Raw genomic sequence first — 27,218 nt, forward strand, 5'->3', positions numbered from 1 at the left:
TATTTTAGTACTGCCTCCACTTGGTGTGACACTTTCATTGATCAAAATTTCCTTACATATCGTTAATTGCGATGTACTTGGAATGTCGTTTGGAAAGAAAATGTAAACAATTGTATGACCTATTTTTAAATTTGATATTTCATAGTGCTGACTAAAATTTCCAGGTCTTATCTATTGTTTTCGATGATAAAATGAGCGATACATCAAAGTTACTGTTACCAATTTTGATTGCAATTTTCTTCAAGTTCAACAAATAGGGATCAATTTATGGGGTATTTTCTGGTTAAAAAAAAGGGATCCATGCCTTACCCCGAGTTATAAGCGGGTTCGTGAGTTATCAGGGTGCGAGTTGTCGAGGGAGTGGAGTACATATATCAATCATACATACATATATCAATCAAGCATACATATATTCATCATACATACTTATACCAATCATACATACATATATCAATCATATACATGCATAAATCAATTACACATACATATATCAATCATACGTACATATATCAATCATACATACATATATCAACCATACATATGTAAATCACTTATACATACAGATATTATTCATACATACATAAATCAATCATACATACAGAAATCAATTACACATACAGAAATCAATTACACATAACATATCAATCATACATATATCAAGCAATATGAGAACAATAGGTTCTGTGTTTTTTTGTTGTGCACACATATATCTATGTGCTAGGCTAATCAATGTTCTTCCCATAATTCCCTGTAATAGTTTCAATCCAATTGTGAAGATTATTTCATAACTAACCATGTTACAGATTCAATATTTCATAAAATGAAAAGATTCTGAGGTAGGCCATTTTGGACATTTATAGTACATCCTCTTTTGAAGATCTCCTGATATGACCTTTTTTAGGAGGTCATATGTATAAACTAAAAAGGGCTTCAATTAAGGATGCTCTCTGCCAATACTGGTCAGTCTCTGTTGGGTGGCCATATTAAATAGTTGATCAGCATCACTGGAAGGCTTTCAGGCATTCTATCTATCAAAGATGGTTACATTCCATTAAACAATTTTTTGAGATGGTGGCAGGACAATAAACCCCTGGTCATTTACCCCCCCCCCCCCATCAATTAACCCCTGGACAAATACCCCCATGACATGGTTATTCCAATGTATACAAGAAGCACATACACTGAATAAAAAAAAAAACAACCAGAAGTAAGAATGATGCATGATATTAATAACAAGAACAGCCTTCATGTGCGAAAGGTGTTTTAATCAAACAAAGCCATATGCTCCAATACAATATATTAGAGGGACCCCGAGTGGCCGAGTGGTCTAAAGCGCTCTCCGTTATGGATCACTGCCATCTCACCTCTGTCTGCGTGGGTTCGAGTCTCGGATTCAGCCAATGTGAGTATGTGAAAAAGCTTGCCAGTAGCTTCTCGTGGGTCGGTGGTTCTTTCTGGGGTTTTCCCGGGTTCTTCCTCCACCATTAATACTGGCTGCCATGTATAGCCTATCGTGTGCTGAAAAATGGCGTTAAACCCTACAACAATAACAACAACAATATATTAGCTGTAAAGAACAGGTTTTATGGCCTTAAGTGGCATGCTTCCATGTGACTTGGAAAAGTTCCAAAATTATATAATTGTCCAGGTATTGTGTCTTTAATCCACCTATTTAGTCTATAACAGATGCTTCTGTACAATATATTACCTGTAAAGAACAGGTTTTATGACCTTAATTAAGTGGCAAGCTTCTTTATAATTTACATAAGTTCCATAACTCTATAATTGTTCAGGTACTTAATTTGCCTACTGTGTGTATAACATATGCTTCTATACAATACATTAGGCATGATGAGGCCATCTGATAACAAGGATATGCCTAGCAGTTGATCATCTGTTTGACCTATTTGTCATCAGTAGCTGGCAGAAAATATTATGTTGCATGCTAATTTACTCAGTCTCATCTGCATCTTGTGCATCTGCAGATGTATTCCAAATATGACCAATTTTAGCTGATTAAGTATAAAAACCATTTTGAAGTGAGAACCAAACATACGATAACTACCAGAAGTATTAATGCAATAAAACTAATAAATAATTGTTGTGACTTACATTAAATTTCAGTTATCCCTAGTGTACACTCCTAACTGTGACTCACTTTGTACTTTTAAAGTTCCATAGTCCTAAACACAGAATACAATTCTTTTTCCTTGTGATACAAAATTGTTCTGTTTCAGGAATTACAAAATAATGCAATATTCTAATAATGTGGTATAAACTATCATGGGGTTAGATATCCAAAAGGTAATTGACATGGATGGGGGTAATTGACTTGGGGTTAATTGACAGAGGGGTAATAGACATGGGGGTCATTGACTGGGGGTAATTGTTCTAGAACCTTTTGAGATGCCATCAGTGAAAGGACTTTCAAATTCCAGAATGCTTTCAGTCAAACTAACTTAAGGAGGATTAATGATGTCATTTAAAGGTTTTTCGTACTCTTTTTAGAAATTGCAGCTACATTAGCTGAAGAATTAGCATCACTTGTAAAAACCTGGAAGGCTTATACTCTTTTCTGACTGATATGGCAGTGGATTTGAAAATGAATGCCATTTTTCAAATTAAGTTTTTCAAATTTCTGTATTAACATTTAAGACATTCAAGCCAACATGCACTCTGTCAAATTTGGTCAAATTCCACTAAGTGTTTTTAGAAAAGAATGTAGTAGGTTTGTTTATTTTAGGTAAAGGCAGCCATACTGGAAGGCTAATCAACATCATACTTGAAAAAACTTAATAATAGGTTTGGTTTTGTTTAAATTTGGTCAAATTCTGTTTATTGTTGCTTTAGAAGAAAAGAACAAATAAGAAGCAATTTGTTGTTGTTAAATTTTTTACTGTAAATAAGAGCCACAATTCTGGATGGCATGGCATCCACAGTTGTATAAACTAGAAAGGCTGTAATGCTGAATAATTTCTACCAAATCAGGATGAAATTGGTTTTGTGATGTAGGGAAAGAACTTGAAATTAGTAAATGTTGCCGGATGGATGTTAGAAAATGCACAATGGACACAAGCCATCAATACCACATGCTTACCTAGCCTCAAGAGCTAAAATGAAACTGGTGAAGAGCACCATCAAATTATATAGTTTAATATGACATATCAGGTACTAGATGGCTCAGTAAATGTGTCAAAAAATGATATTAGAAAGCTCTTGAAGCTGAGATATGTACATGCTGGTCCTATGCATGAGCTGGTTGTAGCCAAGATATGCATGAGCTCATCCTAGCTAAGATATGCATGAGCTGATCCCAGCCAAGATATGCATGAGCTGGTCCTAGCTAAATATACACGAGTTGGTCCTAGCCAAGATATGCATGAGCTGGTCCTAGCTAAATATACATGAGCTGGTCCTAGCCAAGATATGCATGAGATGGTCCTGGCCAAGATATGCATGAGCTGGTCCTAGCTAAATATACACGAGTTGGTCCTAGCCAAGATATGCATGAGCTGGTCCTAGCTAAATATACATGAGCTGGTCCTAGCCAAGATATGCATGAGATGCTCCTAGCCAAGATATCCATGAGCTGGTCCTAGCTAAATATACACGAGTTGGTCCTAGCCAAGATATGCATGAGATGGTCCTAGCCAAGATATCCATGAGCAGGTCCTAGCTAAATATACACGAGTTGGTCCTAGCCAAGATATGCATGAGCTGGTCCTAGCTAAATATACACGAGTTGGTCCTAGCCAAGATATGCATGAGATGTCCTAGCCAAGATATCCATGAGCTGGTCCTAGCTAAATATACACGAGTTGGTCCTAGCCAAGATATGCATGAGATGGTCCTAGCTCAATATGCATGAGCTGGTCCTAGCCAAGATATGCATGAGATGGTCCTAGCCAAGATATACACGAGCTCATCCTAGCCAAGATATGCATGAGCTGGTCCTAGCCAAGATATGCATGAGTTTGTCCTAGCCAAGATATGCATGAGCTGGTTGCAGCCAAGATATGCATGAGGTGATCCTAGCTAGATATACATGAGTTGGTCCTAGACAAGATATGCAAGAGCTACTTGTAGCCAAGATATGCATGAGCTGGTCCTCACCAAAATATGCATGAGATGGTCCTAGTCAAGATATGCAAAAACTTGTCCTAGCCAAGATGTGCATGAGTTGGCCCTAGCCAAGATATGCATGAGCTGGTCCTAACCAAGAGATGTATGAGATGGTGCTCACTAGATATACATGACATGATCAGAGCTGAGATGTGAATGATGAACTGATCCTAAAGCTATAAGAGACAATCTAACAGGTAACAAGACAGTATACTTCTGATTTTAAAAATGTCATTTGTATATATTACATGTATGTATAACAATTATTCTTCTACTGAATGACATCTAGTAAATGATATCCTAGATTGCATTGAATTTATAATAATCCATTTTCAATAGTATCTACAAATACATATATCCAACTGGATGTTGATTTTTAATTTTCTGTCAGATGGGTAAAAGCAGTAGAGGTCAGTTAATGTCTTGATCACATACCTTCTCGACTGACATTCCTAATTTCCATTTCCCAGTCTTGAATTTGTTTCTCCAATTCCTCTGCCTTCCTGCTGAGTTGTCGAGATTTTCGTAAACAAAAAACTGCAACCAGTATTAACACTAGAAGCAGAACTCCTGCAATACTGGCAATCACACCGATGACAGTTTTTGACATTGTTTCATCTTCATACTTCAAGTAGCCAACAGTTTGCTTGAAATTGCCAATCTTCACCTACACAAAGAAAGACATTCAAGATATTTCATTCAACACTGTTATTTGTTGAGGGGTAGGAGGGATGTTGGCACCCACACTTCATCATGTCTAAATTATATGAATATAGCCAATAAAAATTTGAACCAAAACAATTAGAAATGTCAAGAAAGATAAAGATATTTCATAGATATTCTAATTTTGATTTTGTTACTCATATTCTGAATGAAACTTTGAATGAAAATATTTCAATCCCAGTTAACTTAAAAAAAAAATTTGAGATAGAAACATGGCGTTAAATGAAAGTAATGAGTGATGATGTACATACAGAAACAGGAAAATGAAGGTCTGATCCGGGCTGCTGAGCTGGAGGACTGCATGATATGTTATTCTCTGTAACTTCCACCAATGCACAGTTTTCATAGCCAATGGTGATAATGATATCTCCTCTCTCCCACAGCAAGTTATTGCCCTGTTGAAAGTAGAAAAACTGCAAATAAATCATAAAGTTTAGTGCAAACAATTAATTGCCATTCATATGAAATCTGTATCCTCATTTGTGATAAATAATGGCCCCTGTTAACTAGATAGTCACTCTTTGGGACTCAACAAGGTCATAGTTTACTGTCTTTATAAATAGTGGAAGTTGTGTATAATGATCATAAAGTAACAAAAATATTTGGCTTGTTATCTGTTGGCTGGAATAATTTGTATCATTATAATTGTTATGTGGCTGCAAGAAAAAAATCCTTAATATACTTGGTCTGGTTAATAAAGGTTCCATGATATAAAGGCAGATACTGTGAAACACTTTAAATTTGTTGGATTCCAATTTTGTGGTTTTCATGGGTGAGCTAGACTACAAATTTAAAAGTCAAAACAAAATATCTGCTTCTTTCTTTTTTTTTTAATAACATGGTTTCCTATAGTGCTGAGAATGTGAAATGTACATTAGGATAACAAGGTTTCCTATAGCGCTGAGGATGTGAAATGTACATTAGGAAAACATAGTTTCCTATAGCGCTGAGAATGTGAAATGTACATTAGGATAACATGGTTTCCTATAGCACTGAGAATGTGAAATGTATATTAGGATAACATGGTTTCCTATAGAGCTGAGAATGTGAAATTAAGATAACATGGTTTCCTTTAGTACTGAGAATGTGAAATGTATATTAGGATAACATGGTTTCCTATAGTGCTGAGAATGTGAAATGTACATTAAGATAACATGGTTTCCTTTAGTGTTGAGAATGTGAAATGTACATTAGGATAACATGGTTTCCTATAGCGCTGAGGATGTGACATGTACGTTAGGATAAGTACACGAACAACAAGGAAAAATGGAACTAATTTCTGATTACAATTTAATTTGAATGCAAAAAAATTTCATGAGCATGAAAACTAGTGTAAGGTTGTAAAGACTATACCTGATGTATAGCAATAGTTTGCAAATTTATTCAATATCCGTGTCCTTCTTTATTTCCCAAAGCAAGTATTATTCCCATATTCCCATTTATATATGTACATTTTTGAACATAACAACAAACTGTTAAATAATCAATCAGCAGAACAGTCCCACTTTTTCAAAGCCCATTTCAGTCAGGTCTTTCCAATGAGCTGTTTTTGTTATGTCAACAGATAAGCCACTTAGAGTGAATTGGCTTAAGGGAAGATGTTTTCTGGTCTCAATGCACATCTCCACTGTCTGCATCTTTGCAGTTTAGGTTTAGCATATTTGTAACAATTTCTTCAGCACCAGCCATCACATTACATCCATTAATAACAGCAGCATTCATCAGAGCTTTACAGATCCAACTCTGGACCAAAACATTGGCTTCCCATGGGACAATTTTGGCAGGATTGTTTCAAACAAAATAGGTTTACACTGGCATTGTTCAGGCACATAACCCATGATTGTTGAGAACTTAATGCTTTGATAGTGAACCTAATTACTTAAGAGTACAATAGTGGTATTCCACATTTAAATTTCCATGTTGTATTATCACTGCACTTGTAACAGCAACATTTGCAATATTTCCAGGACAGAAAATATAAATTTCCAATAAAGTCATGAATTAGAAATCAACTCAGTCATTACACACTTTGTGAGAGCTGTTTATCAATATTGTATCATACCATTGGCTACCAAAGAACATTAACAAATTATAATTTATGAAAGTGAAAAGCTATCCTAATAAAAGATATTAATTACTTATTATTTTCATATGACATCCACTGATCAAATGTAATAATAGAGTGAAAATATTAAATGTTTTACATTTCTATTTTCTCATGAATAGAAGATGTGTACTTAGGTTTGAAAGGTCACACCACTGCACTCATTAAGATATTTGTATTAATGTGCAGTGTTTAAAAACAACAGCATATTGCTCCAGGCACTCATTGTGCAATACTTGCGTAACAATTATAATATTTTTTTGCCTGTATTGTTTTTTTTTCTTTCTAAGAACAGCCTGTATAGCTAGGTTCTACTTAGATAATTATTCAGATTTTCATAAAACAATACAAGTCCTGATGGCCTTTATATACAGTGAAAGGCAATGACAGTAACAGTACAAGGCCTGATGTCTTTTATATACAGTGAAAGGCAATGACAGTAACAGTACAAGGCTTGATGGCCTTTATATACAATGAAAGGCAATGATAGTAACAGTACAAGGCCTGATGGCCTTAATATACAGTGAAAGACAAAGATAGTAACAGTACAAGTCCTGATGTCTTTTATATACAGTGAAAGACAATGATAGTAACAGTGCAAGACCTGATGGCCTTTATATACAGTGAAAGGCAATGATAGTAACAGTACAAGGCCTGATGTCCTTTATATACAGTGAAAGGCAATGATAGTAACAGTACAAGACCTGATGGCCTTTATATACAGTGAAAGGCAATGATAGTAACTATACAAGGCCTGATGGCCTTTATATACAGTGAAAGGTAATGATAGTAACAGTACAAGGCCTTATGGCCTTTATATACAGTCAAAGGCAATGAGAGTAACAGTACAAGGCCTGATGGCCTTTATATACAGTCAAAGGCAATGATAGTAACAGTACAAGGCCTGATGGCCATTATAAACAGTGAAAGACAATGATAGTAACTGATTAATCCCAGCAGTAGTTTTTCCATAACATACTCTGGAAAAGGACAGAATACCTTGGAAAAACATGGAAACAGTGAAAAAAAAATGAAATATCTTGCAGAATTTATTCTGAAAACCCTGGATATTGTCTATGGAAAGGCTGGACAATGCCTGGAAAAAACTATGGACAGTTTGGACTTATAATCTTTTTTGATACATTTCAGCCTGAAAAACCCTGGAAAAGAACTTAGTCACTTTTCAAGACTGGCACTTAGATTTATATTTCATTTCTTCTGCTCAACAGATTAGAGTTACCTGTACAGAAACAAAACTCACCAATTCTCATAAGCTTCTCATCAACTACACATATGAAACTTGTTAGAAATGTATGCAAATAGAATGCATAAGAAATGTGTTAGAAATGTATGCAAATAGAGTGCATAAGAAACGTGTTAGAAATGTATACAAAAAGAGTGCATAAGAAACTTGTTAGAAATGTATGCAAATAGAGTGCATAAGAAACTTGTTAGAAATGTATGCAAATAGAATGCATAAGAAACTTGTTAGAAATGTATGCAAATAGAGTGCATAAGAAACTTGTTAGAAATGTATGTAAATAGAGTGCATAAGAAACGTGTTAGAAATGTATGCAAATAGAGTGCATAAGAAACGTGTTAGAAATGTATACAAATAGAGTGCATAAGAAACTTGTTAGAAATGTATGCAAATAGAGTGCATAAGAAACTTGTTAGAAATGTATGCAAATAGAATGCATAAGAAACTTGTTAGAAATGTATGCAAATAGAGTGCATAAGAAACTTGTTAGAAATGTATGCAAATAGAGTGCATAAGAAACTTGTTAGAAATGTATGTAAATAGAGTGCATAAGAAACGTGTTAGAAATGTATGCAAATAGACTGCATAAGAAACTTGTTTGAAATGTATGCAAATAGAGTAGTTTTACAAGCTCATAATGTGATGTTTGATAGATCTTGTTAACCAAGGAAAAACTTAGCAAATTATCACATGAACAGATTTTTCTCATGTGAGAATTTAAGTGTTCTCATAAGAAAAATTAACATGGAAAACATTCTTTTCAATTACATCTATGTCTGAAGATAAGGCATAGTTCTAATTTCTCTTGTGAGTTATCATGTGAGAAATTTGGACTTTGATTCTGGTTTGACACCTGTTATATTTGTTCTAAGTTGGATTTTCTCACATATGTGTTTGACATGAGCAATTTGGACTTTATATTCTGTGCAAATGTTGGATATCAAGCATGGCATAAATTACCGTTAAATAGATGTGGTTGGAATACAATATTACTCAATGTGGTTGGAATACAATATTACTCAATGTGGTTGGAATACAATATTATTCAATGTGGATGGAATACAATATTACTCAATGTGGTTGGAATACAACATTACTCAATGTGGTTAGAATACAACATTACTTAATGTGGTTGGAATACAATATTACTCAATGTGGTTGGAATACAACATTACTCAATGTGGTTGGAATACAACATTACTCAATGTGGTTAGAATACAACATTACTCAATGTGGTTGGAATACAACATTACTCAATGTGGTTGGAATACAATATTACTCAATGTGGTTGGAATACAATATTACTCAATGTGGTTGGAATACAACATTACTCAATGTGGTTGGAATACAATATTACTCAATGTGGTTGGAATACAATATTACTCAATGTTGTTGGAATACAATATTACTCAAAGACAAGATTCTAACATTGAATTACCCCATCTGCACAGCATATTTGATGAATCTTAAGCAACAGTATAGAAAACTGAATTTTTAAGCAATTTCAAGTAGCAAACGTACAAGAAATAATTTTATGCAAATGATGCCCTCTGTTAAATTAATCATGAAGATTACTTTTTATTTCCACTAATTCTTTTTTGTTATATTTAATATTACCAGATTTATACATTTCTGAAGGAGGTAAATATCAAAACTTTTAATAATAATAATAATAATAATAAACAACTCCATTATTTATAGATTTAAGATAAGTAAATAATGTGATATTAATTTGCTGTATTATATATATCCATATAATATCAATACTTCATTAATCATTATCCATTCTTCTGAATCTTTTGCTTCTTATCATTAGGCATGATTCCCTGTCTTGGTTATTATTGTAAGTGTTGTTGTGAATAGTATAAAATACTATTATTATTATTATTATTATTATCATTATTATTATCTGCTGACAGAATAAAAAATAGTTGTCAGTTATTTTCAAATAATTTTGTTTTCTTTAACAGATACCCATCCTATTCTGCTAGCATTCCGTACAGAGTTATGCTTTGCTTCTTAACAATGAAATCAAACAATAAAATCATGCAAGAGGAAATGTGGTTTTCTGTGAAAAGACCTAATTTGGTATTGAGACCTTAACATTAGTTACTTCCCTAGTTTACAGCCTGGAGACTGGTTTACAAACCTTCAAATATACAGACAACATTTATGATGTAATTACAAGACAGAACTATCATGACATTCTCATTTTCAAACTGGCTCCATTCTTAAGATTGAACCATCACAATATAACTTGTTAATTCAGGAAATTTTATTGCAAGCAGTACCAATCCATGTACAGTAACTGATCATAGAACCCATACAATAATTTAAAGTCACTGAGTTACTACATGTATGTTGGTGAGTAAAATCAAGGCTGTTGAATTTTCCTAGTTTACAGAACTGCAGTTTGGGGGCCATTTTATAGTTATACTGTATTCAGTACAATTGCTGCACAGTTTTAATCTTCCTTCACATAATCATTGAGATGATAACTTTGTAAATCATTATTATTTATAGCTGCACCTACCAAACTGTAGTTTTTGATGCAATGTTGTTGGTTATCAACACTCAGTTAACAAGATTAGCAAACTGCATGCAAGCTTGTTAACCTAATTTCCATTTTTCCTAGGGACTTTTCCCCCAAATATCAAATTCAGCAATTTTTCCAAGGTCACTACATTTAATTTTTCATTTTGAAAGAAAATGGCAGTTATTCTATTTCAAAGGTCCTAAGGTAATTGGTTTTTTAGTTGTTTAAAGATCTGAAGTACCAACCATATGGGGGCCCCAAGTGGACGAGTGGTCTAAAGCGGTCTCCATTACGGATCACTGCCATATCACCTCTGTCTGCGTGGGTTCGAGTCTCAGTTTTGGCCAATGTGGGTATGTGAGAAAGCTTGCCAGTAGCTTCTCGTGGGTCGGTGGTTCTTCCCGGGTTTTTCCCGGGTTCTTCCTCCACCATTAATACTGGCCGCCATGCATTGCCTATCATGTGCTGAAAAATGGCGTTAAACCCCACAACAACAACAACAACAACCAATCATATGACCTATCTTGTAGCCCTTTTAAAACGGATGATAAAACCAAAATTTACGAACTGATCATTGGACGGTTATGAATAACACTGAAAGATGTTTCTCAGACTTGTAAAGTGATTTTCTAATGTTAGCTAAAAAATTAAATGTTTTTGCCAAACAAGTAAATAGTCAAATTTTTTGTTCAGGGTACATAGTAGGTGCTGTTGTGATCTCTTTCAGTGGATGGTACCTGAATCATACAAGAAGGAAGGATGCAGAATTTTATTCTAAGACTTGTAAATTAGATAAAGAGATGGTTCAGCGTAATTCAGATGGCTAACATTCACCTAATAGTGTATGATCTTTACAGATTGAGGGGAATCTTGTCAGAGTATCAACCAGATGAAAGCTATTTTCTAGTTACATTGGCAGATACAAATCGGTATGGAATATTCTATGAACAGCCATATTAATTTTGTTTTCTTCTAGCCAAATACTACATCTATCCCAAACCAAAATTGCAAGCTTGTTTTAAAGCTTGCAGCAAGCTTGCCACAAGCTTATTTATAAAGCTTGCGGCAAGCTTGTATTTGGAACATTGCAGCAAGCTTGCGCAAGCTTATTTATAAAGCTTGCGGCAAGCTTGTATTTGGAACATTGCAGCAAGCTTGCGGCAAGCTTGTATTTGGAACACTGCAGCAAGCTTGCGCAAGCTTATTTATAAAGCTTGCGGCAAGCTTGTATTTGGAACATTGCAGCAAGCTTGCGCAAGCTTATTTAACAAAAGTGTCATAAGCATGCACAAGCTTGCGAAAGCTTAAGCTTGCACAAGCTTGCGCAAGCTTGTTATTATTTACCTAGTACAATAAGTATACACAAGCTTGTGCAAGCTTGTTACTAGCTTGTTGCAAGCTTGCAGAGATTTCTTGCTACAAGCATCTGGGCTTTCAAAAATCAGACATGATTGTGTTTTCCCCCCTTCCAAAAAAACCCCTGAAAATGTGAAGGGGGGGGGGTCTGGGAGTCCGAAGGCCCCTGTCCAAAAATGCATTTTAGACTCAACTGCTCCTGGTGGACCAAATTATCATAATATATTGCAAAGTTTTACTTCATTCCAATGAAGTAATCTGCATATTTAATGATTAAATAATGCAATCTTATAGTTGCAATGCAGTGGAAAACAAATCTGTTCTGCCAAAACATTAAGTTTAATTCCATTGTTCAAGTTTATTCATTCACTGCAAGCTTACCCAAGGCTGCAGAAGCTTTATGTGTTCCCCTAGCTGCAAGTGTCACGCCCCTATGAAATGATCATGAATAATGAATGAACTGTTCATGAACTTGGTTCAAGAACCGTTCATGAAAGTTCATCAAAAGGTTCATGAATTATTCTAGAATGTGCATGAATTGAAAACAGTCCACAAACTGGATGATCATCATTCATGAACAAGTGCATGAACATATTCATGAACTATGATGAACAAAGTTTCTCAATGATTCATGACTTCACGAACAGTGCCTATAAAACAAAATATGATAACCTGAGAAGTCACAAATACCTATTCATCCTGAATCATACAATAACCTTAGATGGGGGATGGGGTTAATACAGTATAAAATGCAACATATTATCTTAAAAACTGTATTTGATTTCAGATAAATTTAAACTGACAAGTGATATTCTTTTTTTTTACCCTTAGCAACACTTTTTGTATGTTCTGTAATTTTTCTTTGAAAAATGTTCAAGAGATATTGGGGCAGTTGCCTGCAATCAACTGTTGAAGCATATTTCATCGTCATGGGGCTGTCTTTCAGCTGGGGTTTCTCCTGACCAATCTTCTTCCAGAGACTGACCTGTCTGATAACTCTTTTGTGAAGATGTTCAGGGTCTATAATTTAATCAAATCCTGTCCAATGTCACTACTGAATGTCTCCTTCTGCAACTTAAGCTGTTCCATCTGATTACTGTTTGGATCTTTAACATTGTTGCAGCAGTCACAATTTAATGTCTCTTCCATCTTGAATCCTCCAGTTTTCAAATTTTCATCCTTAACCTACAAACTTCATCCTCTACCAATTTTACTTTTCTGCTGTCTGGTCTGAAAAAAAGGTAAAGTTAGTTAATTACAGATAATCTCTGATCAACATTGTTTTTAGCTTTTAGCACATTATCATTGTACCCCACTTTACTTACTGGAATAATATGATCCAACTCAAAAATGATTTAATCCCTTACACATAATGCTGAGCATTTATATTATTGCAGAATTTTGTCACTGTTTTATATTAACTGAATCTGTCTAGCCATAGGTATAGTCACAGGAGACGGATGTTTTATTCAGTAAAATATGACATTTTTTTTGACAACACCGTTACACTAAATAACCGTATATATTACAGATAACGGTTATTTCATGCTTTCAAATATTTTCGACATTTTTTATTGATAAAACGCCAGACTTGTGTGGTATAGGCCCTTGGTATGTCACTAATGCATCCACTCCGACTCCGCATGTTGCGTATAGCTGCTTCCGGTTTCATCACGTTGTTATTTGCACTTTTATTGTGAACAGTTTCACGCATTAACTATTTTCTTAAGGTTTTTTTTTTAAATTACGAAATTACATCAGATTATAGAAATAGTGATGTCATGTAAAAGAAAACGATCTCGAACATCTCAACTCCTATCGATATCGAACCACGTCTGGTATCGAGAACTGGGGGGGGGGTGGGGGTGATAATGTTTAGTGATTTTCAAAACTTCGATGAGCAAGTTTAAATTAGGTCTGAACAAAATCGTGTCATTAGCTTGGTTATAAATAATATGATGACATATATAAACCAATAAAATATCCATATAACTTCTACTGAAATAATCACGAATGACCAAGAAAAAGATACTCACCGTAATTCTGGTCATCCGGGCTTGGTACGCTTTTCCGCCTAATTTTGCTCTCACCAAATCATTTCCTTCACATTCTTCAAAGTCGCTTCTCTGCACTTCTACTTACTTTAAAAAAATGATATTGAAAATATTCTCATCTGTCCATTCCATGGAGTCCACGGTTTTTGTTCGAGGTTTTTGCCTAACCATCTGCATGATCTTTGGTTTCTGAGGAAGCTTAACTGTTGAAATCGCGCGCGTATATTAACCAATCATATCACGTCTTTTTTCAAAGTCATCCAATCAGAATAATCGTTGTTAATATATTTCGGTTTTTACTGCAAATTGGCAACCAGTGACTAAGTCAATAGAATAAGCAGTTTATAACAGTAATGGAGAGAAGAAAAAAAAACGTTAGGACAAAGTCATTGAAAGCTTTTTAAAGCAAATACATTTTGTTGATGCTGGCCAGAAAATATTTTCCCATATTAATCCAGAAATACTCAGGTTAAGTAAACAAGTATTGAATTAAAGATCTGTATGAACATTTATACAGTATATCATTTTAAAAAAAGAAGAAAAAATTCACCTTTATTTAAATTTCACTAATATTGTGAGAAGTTTGTATGATAAATTTTCATGAACATTTTATGAATATAATGATATAGATATTTAATATACATTTTTTTAAGAAATACCATGGTATTGTATCAAAGTACTTGAATTGTTCATGAACCATTAGTTCATGACATTTCAGGAACTTCAAAGATATTATAATAGTTCATAAAAATTCATCAGTGTGTTCATGAACTTCAAGTACATGATTCATCAAAATTCTTGAAGCTCATGAACTTACTTGAGGAACTTTCATGAACACTTCATGATTGTTCATCAAGTCATGACTTTGTTTTCGTAGGGGCGTGACAGTGATGGTGCCTGCTACTTGGATACATGGTCTCAAACTTTCACAAGCAATGGATATATATATATATATATATATATATATATATATATATATATATATATATATGAAGAAACTTGTTGCAAGCTAGTTTAAATTTACTTTCTGAAACATACAAGAAAGCTTGTGCAAGCTAGTTTTACTTTCTGAAGAAAACAAGCTTGCGCAAGCTAATTTTACTTTCTGAAGAAAACAAGTAAGCTTGCGAAAGCTAGTTTTACTTTATGAAACAAACAAGAAAGCTTGTGCAAGCTAGTTTTAATTTCTGAAGCAAACAAGAAAGCTTGTACAAGCTTGCGCAAGCTTGTGCAAGCTTGCGGTTATATCCAGCTATCTTGCCTAAGCCTGCACTTGCTTGTACAAGCTTGCGCAAGCATCCATGTTAGCTTATAAACATCAAACTAGCTTATCGCAAGCTTACCGCAAGCTTGCCACAAGCTTTCAGCAAGGATGCATTTTGGTTTGGGATACACCCAGCTGTACTTTTTCCATAGTGTACACTGGAAAAGGATAGAATACCATGAAAACCCATGGAAAACCCAGGAAAACAGTGGAAAAATTAAATGTTGTGCAGAATATATCATGAAAAGGCTGGACATGCCTGGAAAGCTATGGACAGTTTGGACTTAGAATTTTTTTTTCAGCATGGAAAACCCTGAAAAAAGTATGGACAGTTTGGACTTTCTTTGGTATATTTTAGCATGGAAAACCCTGGAAGAGAACATAGTCAATTTTCAAGATTGACACTTAGCATTACTTTTCATTTCTTCTGCTCAATTGATTAGGATTAGCCATACTGAAAAATCTCAACAATTATCATGCGTTTCTCATAAGCTGCACATGAGAACCTTGTTAACAATGTATAAAATGGGGTAGATTTTGCAAGCTCATGTGTGCAGTTTGTTAAATCTTGTGAGCCAAGGAAAAACCAACCAAATTTTCACATGTGTAGATTTTGGACTTTGATTCGAATTGGACACATAAATTTGTTCTAAGTTGGAATTTCTCACAAATCTGTTCCACAAGAGCAATTTGGATTTAAATATTCTGTGCAAATGTTGGATATCTGGCATGGCATCCAGATTATTGTCAGACAGACATTTCTCTGAAATACAATATTACTAAAGAACAAGATTCTAATTTTTAAGTGCTGCATCTGCACAGTGAATTCAATGTATCTGAAACAGTAGTATCGAAAAACTGAATTTTTAAACAATTTCAAGTAGCAAATATACAAGAAACAATTTTATGTTAAGAATGACCTCAGTGAAATTTCATGAAGATTATTTTTTTATTTCCGAAAATTCCATTTTGTTACATTTAATATTACCAGCTTTATACATTTCTGAAGGTAGTAAATATCAAAATTTGTAATAATAATAGTAATAATAAAAATAATAATAATAATCTCCATATTTAGAGATTTAGGATAAGTAAATAAATATGATTTTGTGTCCTGTATTATACATTTCCATAAGATATCAATACTTAAATAGTGAGTATTTTTACACACAAAAAAATCATTTTAAAAAAAGTCCATTCTTCTGAATCTTTTACTCTTATCACCATGCATATTATACCTGTCCCAGTTAATATGGTGACAATTATTGTTGTTGCTGTTCTTGCTGTTATTATTATTATTATCTGCTGCAAGAAGAAAATAGTTATTCACTAAATATAAACTTTAACATGTATATAGTTTTTGCTTTCTTTGAGACAAACCCATCCCATTCTGTCAGCATTCTATAAAGAATTAAGTTTGCTGGAAATGAAATAATAAAACCAAGCAAGATGAAGCCCTTAACTATGGTTATTTCCCTTGTTTACAGTTGTGGAGACTGGTTAGTGAACCTTGAATAATGCAGCACCAATAAATGTGCACCAACTGATCCTAGAAGCCCCAAAATAATTGAATTCATGTTGGTGAGTAAAATCAAGGCTGTTTGGTAGCTGTAGGGCCAATATCTATGTCTACTGCTGCACAGCTTTTATGTAAGATTTAATATGCTAGATGAGATTTTGTAATCTTGCTTCATGTAATCATTGGGATGATAACTTTGCAGATCATTATTATTTACAGCTGCACCTGCCAAACTGCAGTTCTCGATGCATTGTTGTCAGTTAGCACCAATAGACTGATGAAAGCAAATTGCAAGAAAGCTGGTTGACCTAATTTCCATTTTTCTTCTCATGTATCAAATTCGGCAATTATTCAGGTCATTGCACCTACTTTTTTCATTTTTAAACAAGATTGAAGTGATTCTATTTCAAGGTATCAAATTAGTAATTTCTTTGCCTTTTTTGTTCACAGATATAGCCTAAAGTACCAATCATTTGACATTAGGCCCTTTCAAAATGGATGGCAAAACTAAAATTTAGAATCTCTTTAAAGCATAATCATGAATAACACTTACAGATGTTTAAGTGAAGTGATTTTTGAATGTTGAACTAAAAAAATGAAATGATTTTGCCGATCAAGTAAACAGTCAGATTATTTGTTCAGGCTAATACAGTGTAGTAACATGCTGTTGTAATGTATTTCAGTGGATGGTCCTGAATCATAAAAAATACAAGAAAGCAAGAGAGGATGCATCGATTGTTTCTGAGAGGACTTGTTTAGAAGAGGTGGTTAAATGTTAACAGTGCTCAAAGAATTTTTATTTTAGATACAGGCCCCTAAGACTCAGGTGATTTAAAACAAATAACAAGCCCAGACTCAAACTACACAGGCCTGGACTGCAATTTCCATGTTCCCAAAATTGCCCCTTTCTCAGTAATATTTTTACACATCGTTGCAATTGCTACATTTCAAATATGAAAAAATAAAAACAAAATCATATTAAATTGACTTGCTTTTTTTTTGAATCTCGAAAAATTAAACTGAAAGCAATTGTTTTCTTCCAGGTCCTGAGGTAAGCCATTGTTTAATTGCTCTAACAATGTCTGTCTTACTCAGTGGATCAAAAGTGTTTGTGATCATTAGGATCCGAAGTGTTTTGATTAATATACAGTTTCCATTTGCACTTTTGAAATTGTTTACAGATGCCACTTAATTTTTTTGGAACATTATTTCATTAGTGTAACCGTGAGCAACGGACAGCTTAATTATTATTTATGAAGCTTTAACTTAAAAAATCTTGAACAGTGCAATATCAATTAAACAAGATTATAAAAAATCAGAATACTTGTGCAAGGCTTTTGCCACAACCATTTTTAGTTGTTCTTTTCTTTTTATCTCATGGTCAGCCAAATTTTGTAATCAAAGACTCAAAACCCAACACAACCACACTGACCCCTTTATTTCTTATAATACTTGAAAAAAACATCCTGCAGAAGAAATGAAAAGTAATGCTAAGTGTCAATCTTGAAAATTGACTAAACAGATTACAAGAACAAAGTAATTGGTTAACAGTTTGTCATGTATATACACTAGCTTTAATGGCATTATGAGGCCATGCATCATTACACCAACTGGTGAAACAGTAACTGTCTCCACTAGTCTGGTTCTGGTGCATAAATATCCAGTCATTTAGAATCACATGTACGTTAAAGCCATGTGAGAACTAGTTAATGTAACACAGACAATCTGTTCCCCATTCATGGATCACAATAATTATGCTTCAATTTGTACTCAAAATTTACCACTTTCAATATAAGTAAGGGGCATATATGGAGATAAATATTAATAATTTACCAGTCTTCCAACATCTTGAAATTAAATTTAAACATTTCATCAGCATCGTCAAAGTGTTTTCAGATGAATTAGATTTTTTTTTGACAAACCCAATGGGCACCTCACTTAGAATACAGTAGGGGTTTGATCTGAAATTAGAGGGGCCCTGAGCACTGGACTATAAGACTTTATGAGCACTGACTGTAATTCAAATGGCTAATATTATATTGTTTCACCTAATAGTGTACATTATCTTAACAGATAGAATGGGGATCCTGTCAGGGTCTCAGCCAAAAGTGTGTGTGTGTGTGATTTGGATTTTTAATATAGCTTTAACAATTTTTCAGTAACTAAGAAATGTGTTACAAATAAAATGCATATTTGATAGCATAATGTTATAGTGTATAATGTGTTTGTAATATAAACTATAAAAAAATAACACTTAATTTAGTCTGATTTGATAGTAAACAGGAACAAAAGACTATAATATCACAAACTATGTCACCTAGATTCTGTATATTTGTATTTATTTAAATTGCGTATAAAAAAAAGAGATTGTACTGCATCAATGTGTGCTTGCATAAGGGTGTTTTTTTTTCTACCCTACATTTATAGTCCCTAGATTATGTTAGATAATAAGTTGACCTTGGGATGGTTCCCCCCAGTGGTCAAACAATTATAGGGAAAATAAAAAAAAAAAAGAAATTGTTTTAGTGAAATCTCTTGTTTTAAGGAAAAATGTCGAGGGTTTTCCAGCTAAATATTACAGTACTGTCCAGGTCAAGGATTCAGGGTTTTCCAGCCTAACCTGGACAATGACTGGAATATTATCCAAATACTCCAGTGTTTTCCATGCTAGGATTATCCAGGGTTTTCTATGTTTTTCCTTGTCTTTTATCCATGGTTCACAAGCCTACCCTGGAAGAAGTCTGGAATATCCAAATACTCCAGGGTATTCCATGCTATTATTCTCCAGGGTGTTCCAGGGTTTTCCTGGAATACCATGGATAATCTACAGCCATGATACAGTATGTGATGAGTCTGCTAATATCAGTATATTGCAAAAGTAAGTTATTTTAATTTGAATGAAAACGATTGTTTGAGAAAAATAACCTATGTTCATGTTTATACTAAAACAAGGAAATTCCAGTGATGGGGTTACATTATTTGTCTCCCCATGAGACCGACAGGGATTTTCTGGTGTCAGTGCAAAATCCACCATAGATTATATTAGTTTCATCCTCTGCAATAGTGGTTGCAGATATGACGATAACTTCATTATGTTGGTCATCTTATTTGCAAATTGTACTAATACAAGCATTTATATAAAGAAAATGAGTAGCCAAAAGAGATGATGCTTATAAAATGAAAGATTAACAGATATTTTCAATCTTGTCAAACATGCCAATTAAGCTTTTAGATAATATTAATTTGTTCTATTATAACAATGCCAACACCAATTGCATCAAGTTAGATATATTTTGAACCTGTCACTGGCTGGCCAATTTAGGAGAAGTGATATCCAGCTAACTAATATATTTTCAGAGTACTAGACTCATTGATGCTTATGTCTGGAATTTATACAGACAATGCAAATGATACATTTTTAAATCCACGCTAGTTTTAGAAAAAGGAGCAATCTAACGTACATGATGAGGTGCATTGGCTTGATGAGGACTAGTATGTAGGTTTTAATATAATAAACATTCTCAGTATATATTAGTTTAATAATTCCATCTGTCTTCATCTATAATAATATTAAAAATAATAATGATAATAATTATAATGGTGATGATAATAATAGTAATAATAATAATAATAATAATAATAAATTACTTATTTCCTAAATGTTATCATAAATTCCATTCAAGTCTGAATGAAAAAAGCTTCAATGATAATGCTACTTTATTAAGGATATTTATTGTCAACAGCTTGATAATTATGTGAAAAAGTGAAAAATTCCTGACAACACTTACAGTACATCTTTAAGATTCTGAAGATATTGTCACTATGACTTTTGTACCCATTTAAGCTGTAGCTTTTGTAGTGGTTGATATCTAGCAAGCTCTGTATAGAATGTATTAACTATAAATGTTTTTCTTTTTTTTATCTGTGCACAAATCGACTTCAAGCCCTTGCACTTCGTCATGAATAACAAGTCACTCTGTTTCCCCAAAACAGCATGGGGGAATTGTGATAGCTTACTTGGTAGAGAAGGAGAATTATAATGCAATAGTCATGTGTTCGATACAAGCCAAGGACAGCCTTGGTGTCTCCTTGTGAAAGGCACTTTGCTCTGATTGGCATGATATAGTGTTGGAAGTGACATTAAAAACCAACCAACCAATGAAAATAGCATGAATTTAGCATTCTATATGCTATTCACTTGCTAACCAACCAACCAATGAAAATAACATGAATTTAGCATTCTACATGCTATTCACTTGCTAATGAACCAACCAATGAAAACAACATGAATTTAGCATTCTACATGCTATTCACTTGCTAACCAACCAACCAATGAAAATAATATGAATTTAGCATTCTACATGGTATTCACATTTACCTCTTTTAAACTGATACAGTCTACAAGGACCCAGGAAGAAACAGATTTATTTTATTTAGTAATTAAAAAAAAAATTATAATATATAACAGTAATAAATCAATCTGAGCTCAATTTGTTTGTGCAGCGTACTTATTTTCCAAGATCAAAGGTTGGGTAAAATGCTGAATGGGTCAGAGCCAGACCATAGTACAATAAAATGTTCATTACACAGGCATCACTTATCTAGACTTGTCCATACTCCAGATAAAATGAGTATATGTGCAGAAAAAGAAAACTTTCACTTTCAGTTATCCAATCAAACAATTTTATGGACAAAATCTAATTTTTGTTTTCATAGATGGATGTCATCCCTGCATGCAAAAAAAATCCCACCTGAAATCAAATGTCCAGACTGGGTGTACAACACTTCACAGAAGAAGCTTCATTGAATGCCCAAAACTTCTTATCATATCTAAACGATAGGCTAATTACACAATCAGCAGAAAGAAGGTTTATGCTATGTGGATTCTTTCAAACATTTTCCAAAGCTGTTTCAAAGCAAATTTTCAAGAAAATGATAATCGGTGAAGAATGTTTTCTACAAAATGTTATGCAACAGTCTAAGTCAAGATACTTGGTTTACCTACCTTTAATGTGAGAGTCCTCTCTTTACTTGTGGAGAAAATTTTAACTGAGTTATCTACAGTTAGATTAAGAAGGGAAGGATCCACAGTATAGGACAGGGTAAACCTTGACTCAAAGCCATCCATCTTAATCACTATCTCAAAGCAACCAGAACACAATCCACTGGTGCTCCTCCTTTGTCTGTTGGTACTATTACTTTTAACTTGGATAAGGTTCTTCTTTTGTTCCTCAGAAAGTTTGGGAGTTTTACATATCATTTTGGTGCCATTATCAGACACATCACAAGGCTGTTCCTGGAAAAGATATTGAATATGATGCACATCAAAATGTACATTCCACATGATTTGAAAACAGTCAAATTTGCCTTCTTGTTTTATCTATATGTCATATTTCCTAAATCTACATATTGTTTTTTGCTGATGTCTTGTACTCAGTATGGAGGACTTAAGACCCTAAATTTAAAACCATGAAGCTAAGAATTTTCTATTTGAAAAAGTGAGAGCAGACCTATAATTGTAATATTTTTGTTGTTGATTTGCAGAGATGAAAAAAGCAAGGGTTCAGTTCTAGATGCTGGCTCAGTCCTCAATGTGTGCAACAAGAGTTCCTCTAACAGAATGACATTCTAGAAAATAATTTGTTGGAATCCCACAGAGGTCCATTTGTACCCTAATTTTCTTCTTTTTAACTGCTGAGTCCTGAAACCATGTTAGAAAATCTTAAGAAACCCACCATAATGAATTCAATGAAAAATATCTACTCCTATTTGTCTGAGTCAACATTATGGTGAAACAGTCAATATATTGATACATCAATATTTGTACATATCGATGCCAATATTGACACAACTGGTGAAGAACTGATGCAAAACAATACTTACCCGATAAAGGTTACTTTAATCTTCATGAATAATGAATTATTTATCATTTGCCTTTTAATTCTTGAAACTAAAAACTCATCTGAGACAGCTATAGCAGACACATGCATTTATTTATGTCAGTAACAAAGAAAAACTACTGAATACACCCCCCTTGCCTTTGACAAATTAGCATACACAATGTAACTTACTCACATGGTCTGACAACCTCCCACAGTTCCATGCAGATTATTTTATCCCGTCAGCATGCTCAGTCACTCACAAAATATATCAACCTAAAGAAGACATTCCAGATTTGTTTCCCATGCATGATTAATGAACTTTAATGATCTATGAATAATCAATTTTATGCGAAGTTTCACTGTTGCTACATATCTTGTCTACTTGTATCTAATATGAGGCTACATATCCCAGATGTCATCCAGTGGAATATGTTACATTCAGTTCTGATTGGTGGTTATTGTTTGTTCAAGTCAAGAGTAAAACAATAACCACCAATAAGAACTGTAGCTTATTCACCACATGACACATGAGAAGTATTCACATCTGAACTCATCCTAAATATATACAAAACAAGAGAAAAACTTTGTGCAAACATGGCTATCAAATTATACGTAAAGTACTTAAATCATACATGGAGAACAAGTTTGGAATGTTGCTGTTTTAAGCTGATATGTGTAATCAATGACTAAACATGCTGATGGGATAAAAAATTAGCACAGAATTGACAAAGGGGCAGTTATCAAACTGCACAACTTATAATCACATTGTTAATTTCCAGGAAAGAATTGGGTGTTGTCAATAGTTTCCTTTAGTTCTCACAGTGTCTGTGTCTGCAGTAGTTGTTTTGCAACTGCAGGAAAAAATTGGTTACTAGTTATCCTTGCTCCCATGCTTGGACTTGTTGTAGATATCAGTTCCAAGTTTTTGTTCTTGTGCGGAAACTGCATTATTTCTTCTGCTTTATAGTTATCAACAATATGCCTTTCAAATTTAATTCAGGACATTTAATTGGTTAATAAAATGTTTAAAAAGCATTCATGCAGTGCAAATCAAAGGGTGTGGTAACCAAGATGAATCCTTGCACCTGATCAATGGAGCAGCCTGAAATATCCCAAAGGTTGAATAAAAATCACTGACACCTAACAGGTAGTCTGTTTGGAAGTATTTCTCTTGTCAAATTTGAGAATAGCATATGAACAGATGATAGGCCTATTTCTGTCTGTAATGCTAGAAATATAACCAATATATCAACACATAGATAATGGCACCACCATACAAGTGAGGGACCTTCTAAAGATGAAAAGACCATCAAGTTGATATGTGTATTGATAATGTATAATATCGTATACTGTGTGTCATGAATCATATTAATACACAACAGAGGTGTATAATTTTACCCCTAGTTATCATGTTCAGAAGTGCAAAAATCTAAATCTTGATCTATGAACTTGATATTATAGATAAAAGATCATGGAACCTGTCTCTGATACATTCTGTTATTACTATTTATTTCCATGAGTTGTATCTACAAGCCATTATATTTTTATGATGAACCCATTCAAGGTATTCTGCTGCAATTACCACAAACCAGGTTTGATAGAAATCAATTCAAACTTGTTTATCATGCTTAAAAGTCATTATAGGTAAAATTCTACATCAAGTAATTTGAATGCTGACTAAATATAAAGTCAGAACAAAACCCATTTTTAAAGTGGTTCCCCTTTTATAAGGCCATCCCTTCTTCATCAGGAAGTTGGCCTTGTAAGAGGGATAACCTTTCCAGAGGCAGGTCACACAGATTTTAATAATAATTAGACATGATGTATAAAAGGCATGACTAAGTTTTACATAGTTGCTAATTTTCATTAAATTGCACAGGCATGGTATGTAATCAATGTAACCAAACTTGTGTCGTGTTACTTAAAATAACTGGTACAAAACCACTTTGTGAAAAAATTAGGGTACAAACATCTGGTTTTAACTATAAATGTTTGTCCATTTCATTTTCTCACTGCATTAGAATGTGTAATTTTAGTGTTTATTGGAATCTTTCTGACATCAAATTTCATGGTAGTAATCAAAAGACTGTTCCTCATTTCATTTAGTCAAATTGGTTCCACAATGACTTCTAAACTGAAAATATCCAATGACATTCTGCACTTTTAAGAACTACTTTTATTACTTTACAAGCAATTTGTAGTTACTACATGTTAGTAGAATCTGAATCACATGTGGATAAAGACAAATGTGCTGCAATGCAACACTGTGTTCCAACTTTACAGCCAACAAAAGCCCCTGCATACCATTTTCTCAGATCTGTGAAAATAATGTTCACACAACAGTTCTCATACTGACAGGCAAAAACTACTCATATAGTGACCCAAGCTTGTGTCTTCATTGGGACAAGATAGTAAAAAAAAAGTACCACAATGAAAAATTTTCCATTCTATTCCACTGTTCAACTGCAAAGAGTCCCCAACTTGAAGCACTTGATTATGGTGCTTGATCTACAAATCAAGCACTCATGTGATCAGAATGAGCTTTGTTATTAATACTCAATATGATCATGGCAAATTGATGCACTTTGATCATTATTAAAGTGGGGGTCATTAATTTTAGTGAAGATTCATGCAATTGAGCATCATGGTGAAAATATTGAGGTGGCAGCCATAGTGAAGATCAGAGATTCACATTTTGTTTTATATTCAACTTCACTTGGCAAGAAGTCCTTCAGTGAAACTACTAAATTATATGACAAACATTTCTTGAGGAACATACATGTGAACATCCTGCATCGAAGGGTTTAGCTCCTGAGACAGGTGTCTAATGAAATTTCCCATGTAAGCAAAATTACTGTAACAAAACAAAATAAATTCCATTCAATTTCACACATTTCTTCCAATGTAGTATATTTGTGGTAAGACTGCCTGTGATCACATGACTGCAAAGTGACTGAAGCATGGCAAAAACAATGTAGTATATTTGTGGTAAGACTGCCTGTGATCACATGACTGCAAAGTGACTGAAGCATGGCAAAAACAATGTAGTATATTTGTGGTAAGACTGCCTGTGATCACATGACTGCAAACTGACTGAAGCATGGCAATAACAATGTAGTATATTTGTGGTAAGACTGCATGTGATCACATGACATCACATGACTGCAAACTGACTGAAGCATTGAAAAGCAATGTAGTATATTTGTGGTAAGACTGCCTGTGATCAAATGACTGCAAACTGACTGAAGCACAGCAAAAACAATGTAGTGTATTTGTGTTAGGACTGCCATTGATCATATGACTGCAAACTGACTGAAGCATGGCAAATAAAATGCAGTATAGTTGTGGTAAGACTGCCTGTGATCACATGACTGCAAACTGACTGAAGCACAGCAAAAACAATGTAGTATATTTGTGGTAAGACTGCCTGTGATCACATGACTGCAAACTGACTGAAGAACAGCAAAAGCAATGTAGTATATATGTGGTAAGACTGCCTGTGATTACATGACTGTAAACTGACTGAAGCACAGCAAAAGCAATGTAGTATATATGTGGTAAGACTGCCTGTGATCACATGACTGCAAACTGACTGAAGAACAGCAAAAGCAATGTAGTATATTTGTGGTAAGACTGCCTGTGATTACATGACTGTAAACTGACTGAAGCACAGCAAAAGCAATGTAGTATATTTGTGGTAAGACTGCCTGTGATTACATGGCTGCAAACTGACTGAAGCATGGCAAAAACAATTTAGTTGTTAATATCAAGCAGCACCACACAATTGCCCTTTCATTCCATTAGCAGGGTCACTGTGACCTTTTTTGGACTATAATTCAACAAACAATTTATTTCCCTAGAATACTAAGTGAAAATTCACAAGACACTTATAGTACTGTGAATTAAATCCCAAACAATCATCAATGTCCTATCTCAGTCATATTGGTTTTATTCTATAAAATTTTTCAAATGTTACTGTGTGGAAATGGAATTCATGATATATGTACAAAGGCAAATTTTAAAGTCATACTGGGGTCCAAACATGGTCAATATTTGAATCCGCTTTCAATCCATAACGTTCTTCAAAAGTTATTAAGTGAGTAGATGTACAGAAATAGTACAACTACACATCCCCTCCACAGAATTTGACATGTCCCCTCCATAGAATATGAAATTTTAAAAAGATTAGTGAATGGAAATTAAATCCGACACAACTGACAGAAAAAGGTAACACTCCCTGTCCAATCCATAGAATTTGACATTTTAAAAAGGTTAATGAATGGAAATGAAATCTGTGACATGACCGACAGAAATAGGTAACACTACACATCCCTTCCATAGAATTCAACATTTTTAAAGGGTTACTCATTGGAAATGAAATCTGTGACATGACTGAC

At 33.9% G+C, this 27,218-nt stretch overlaps 1 protein-coding gene and 1 long non-coding RNA gene across 2 annotated transcripts in view; both read right to left on the reverse strand.

Moving 5' to 3' along the window:
- Positions 1–27,218, reverse strand: part of LOC149788899 (plexin-A1-like) — a 336,630-nt gene that overhangs the window by 80,814 nt on the left and 228,598 nt on the right. Inside the window, exons 20-22 of the mRNA XM_089975025.1 lie at positions 21,945–22,235; positions 5,097–5,240; positions 4,558–4,789 (exon numbers count right to left, since the gene is read on the reverse strand). Of these exons, the coding sequence (XP_089831151.1) occupies positions 4,558–4,789; positions 5,097–5,240; positions 21,945–22,235 (667 nt within the window). The remainder of the gene's footprint in view (positions 1–4,557; positions 4,790–5,096; positions 5,241–21,944; positions 22,236–27,218) is intronic.
- Positions 12,862–14,310, reverse strand: LOC149788900 (uncharacterized). Its single transcript, XR_016424458.1, has 2 exons — positions 14,139–14,310; positions 12,862–13,332 (listed from the first exon to the last, which is right to left on the reverse strand). It is a non-coding gene; the product is annotated as an uncharacterized LOC149788900 (long non-coding RNA).

This window comes from Sinohyriopsis cumingii, chromosome 11, assembly GCF_028554795.1.
Source record: "Sinohyriopsis cumingii isolate HCF-2022 chromosome 11, ASM2855479v2, whole genome shotgun sequence".
NCBI lineage: Eukaryota > Metazoa > Mollusca > Bivalvia > Unionida > Unionidae > Sinohyriopsis > Sinohyriopsis cumingii.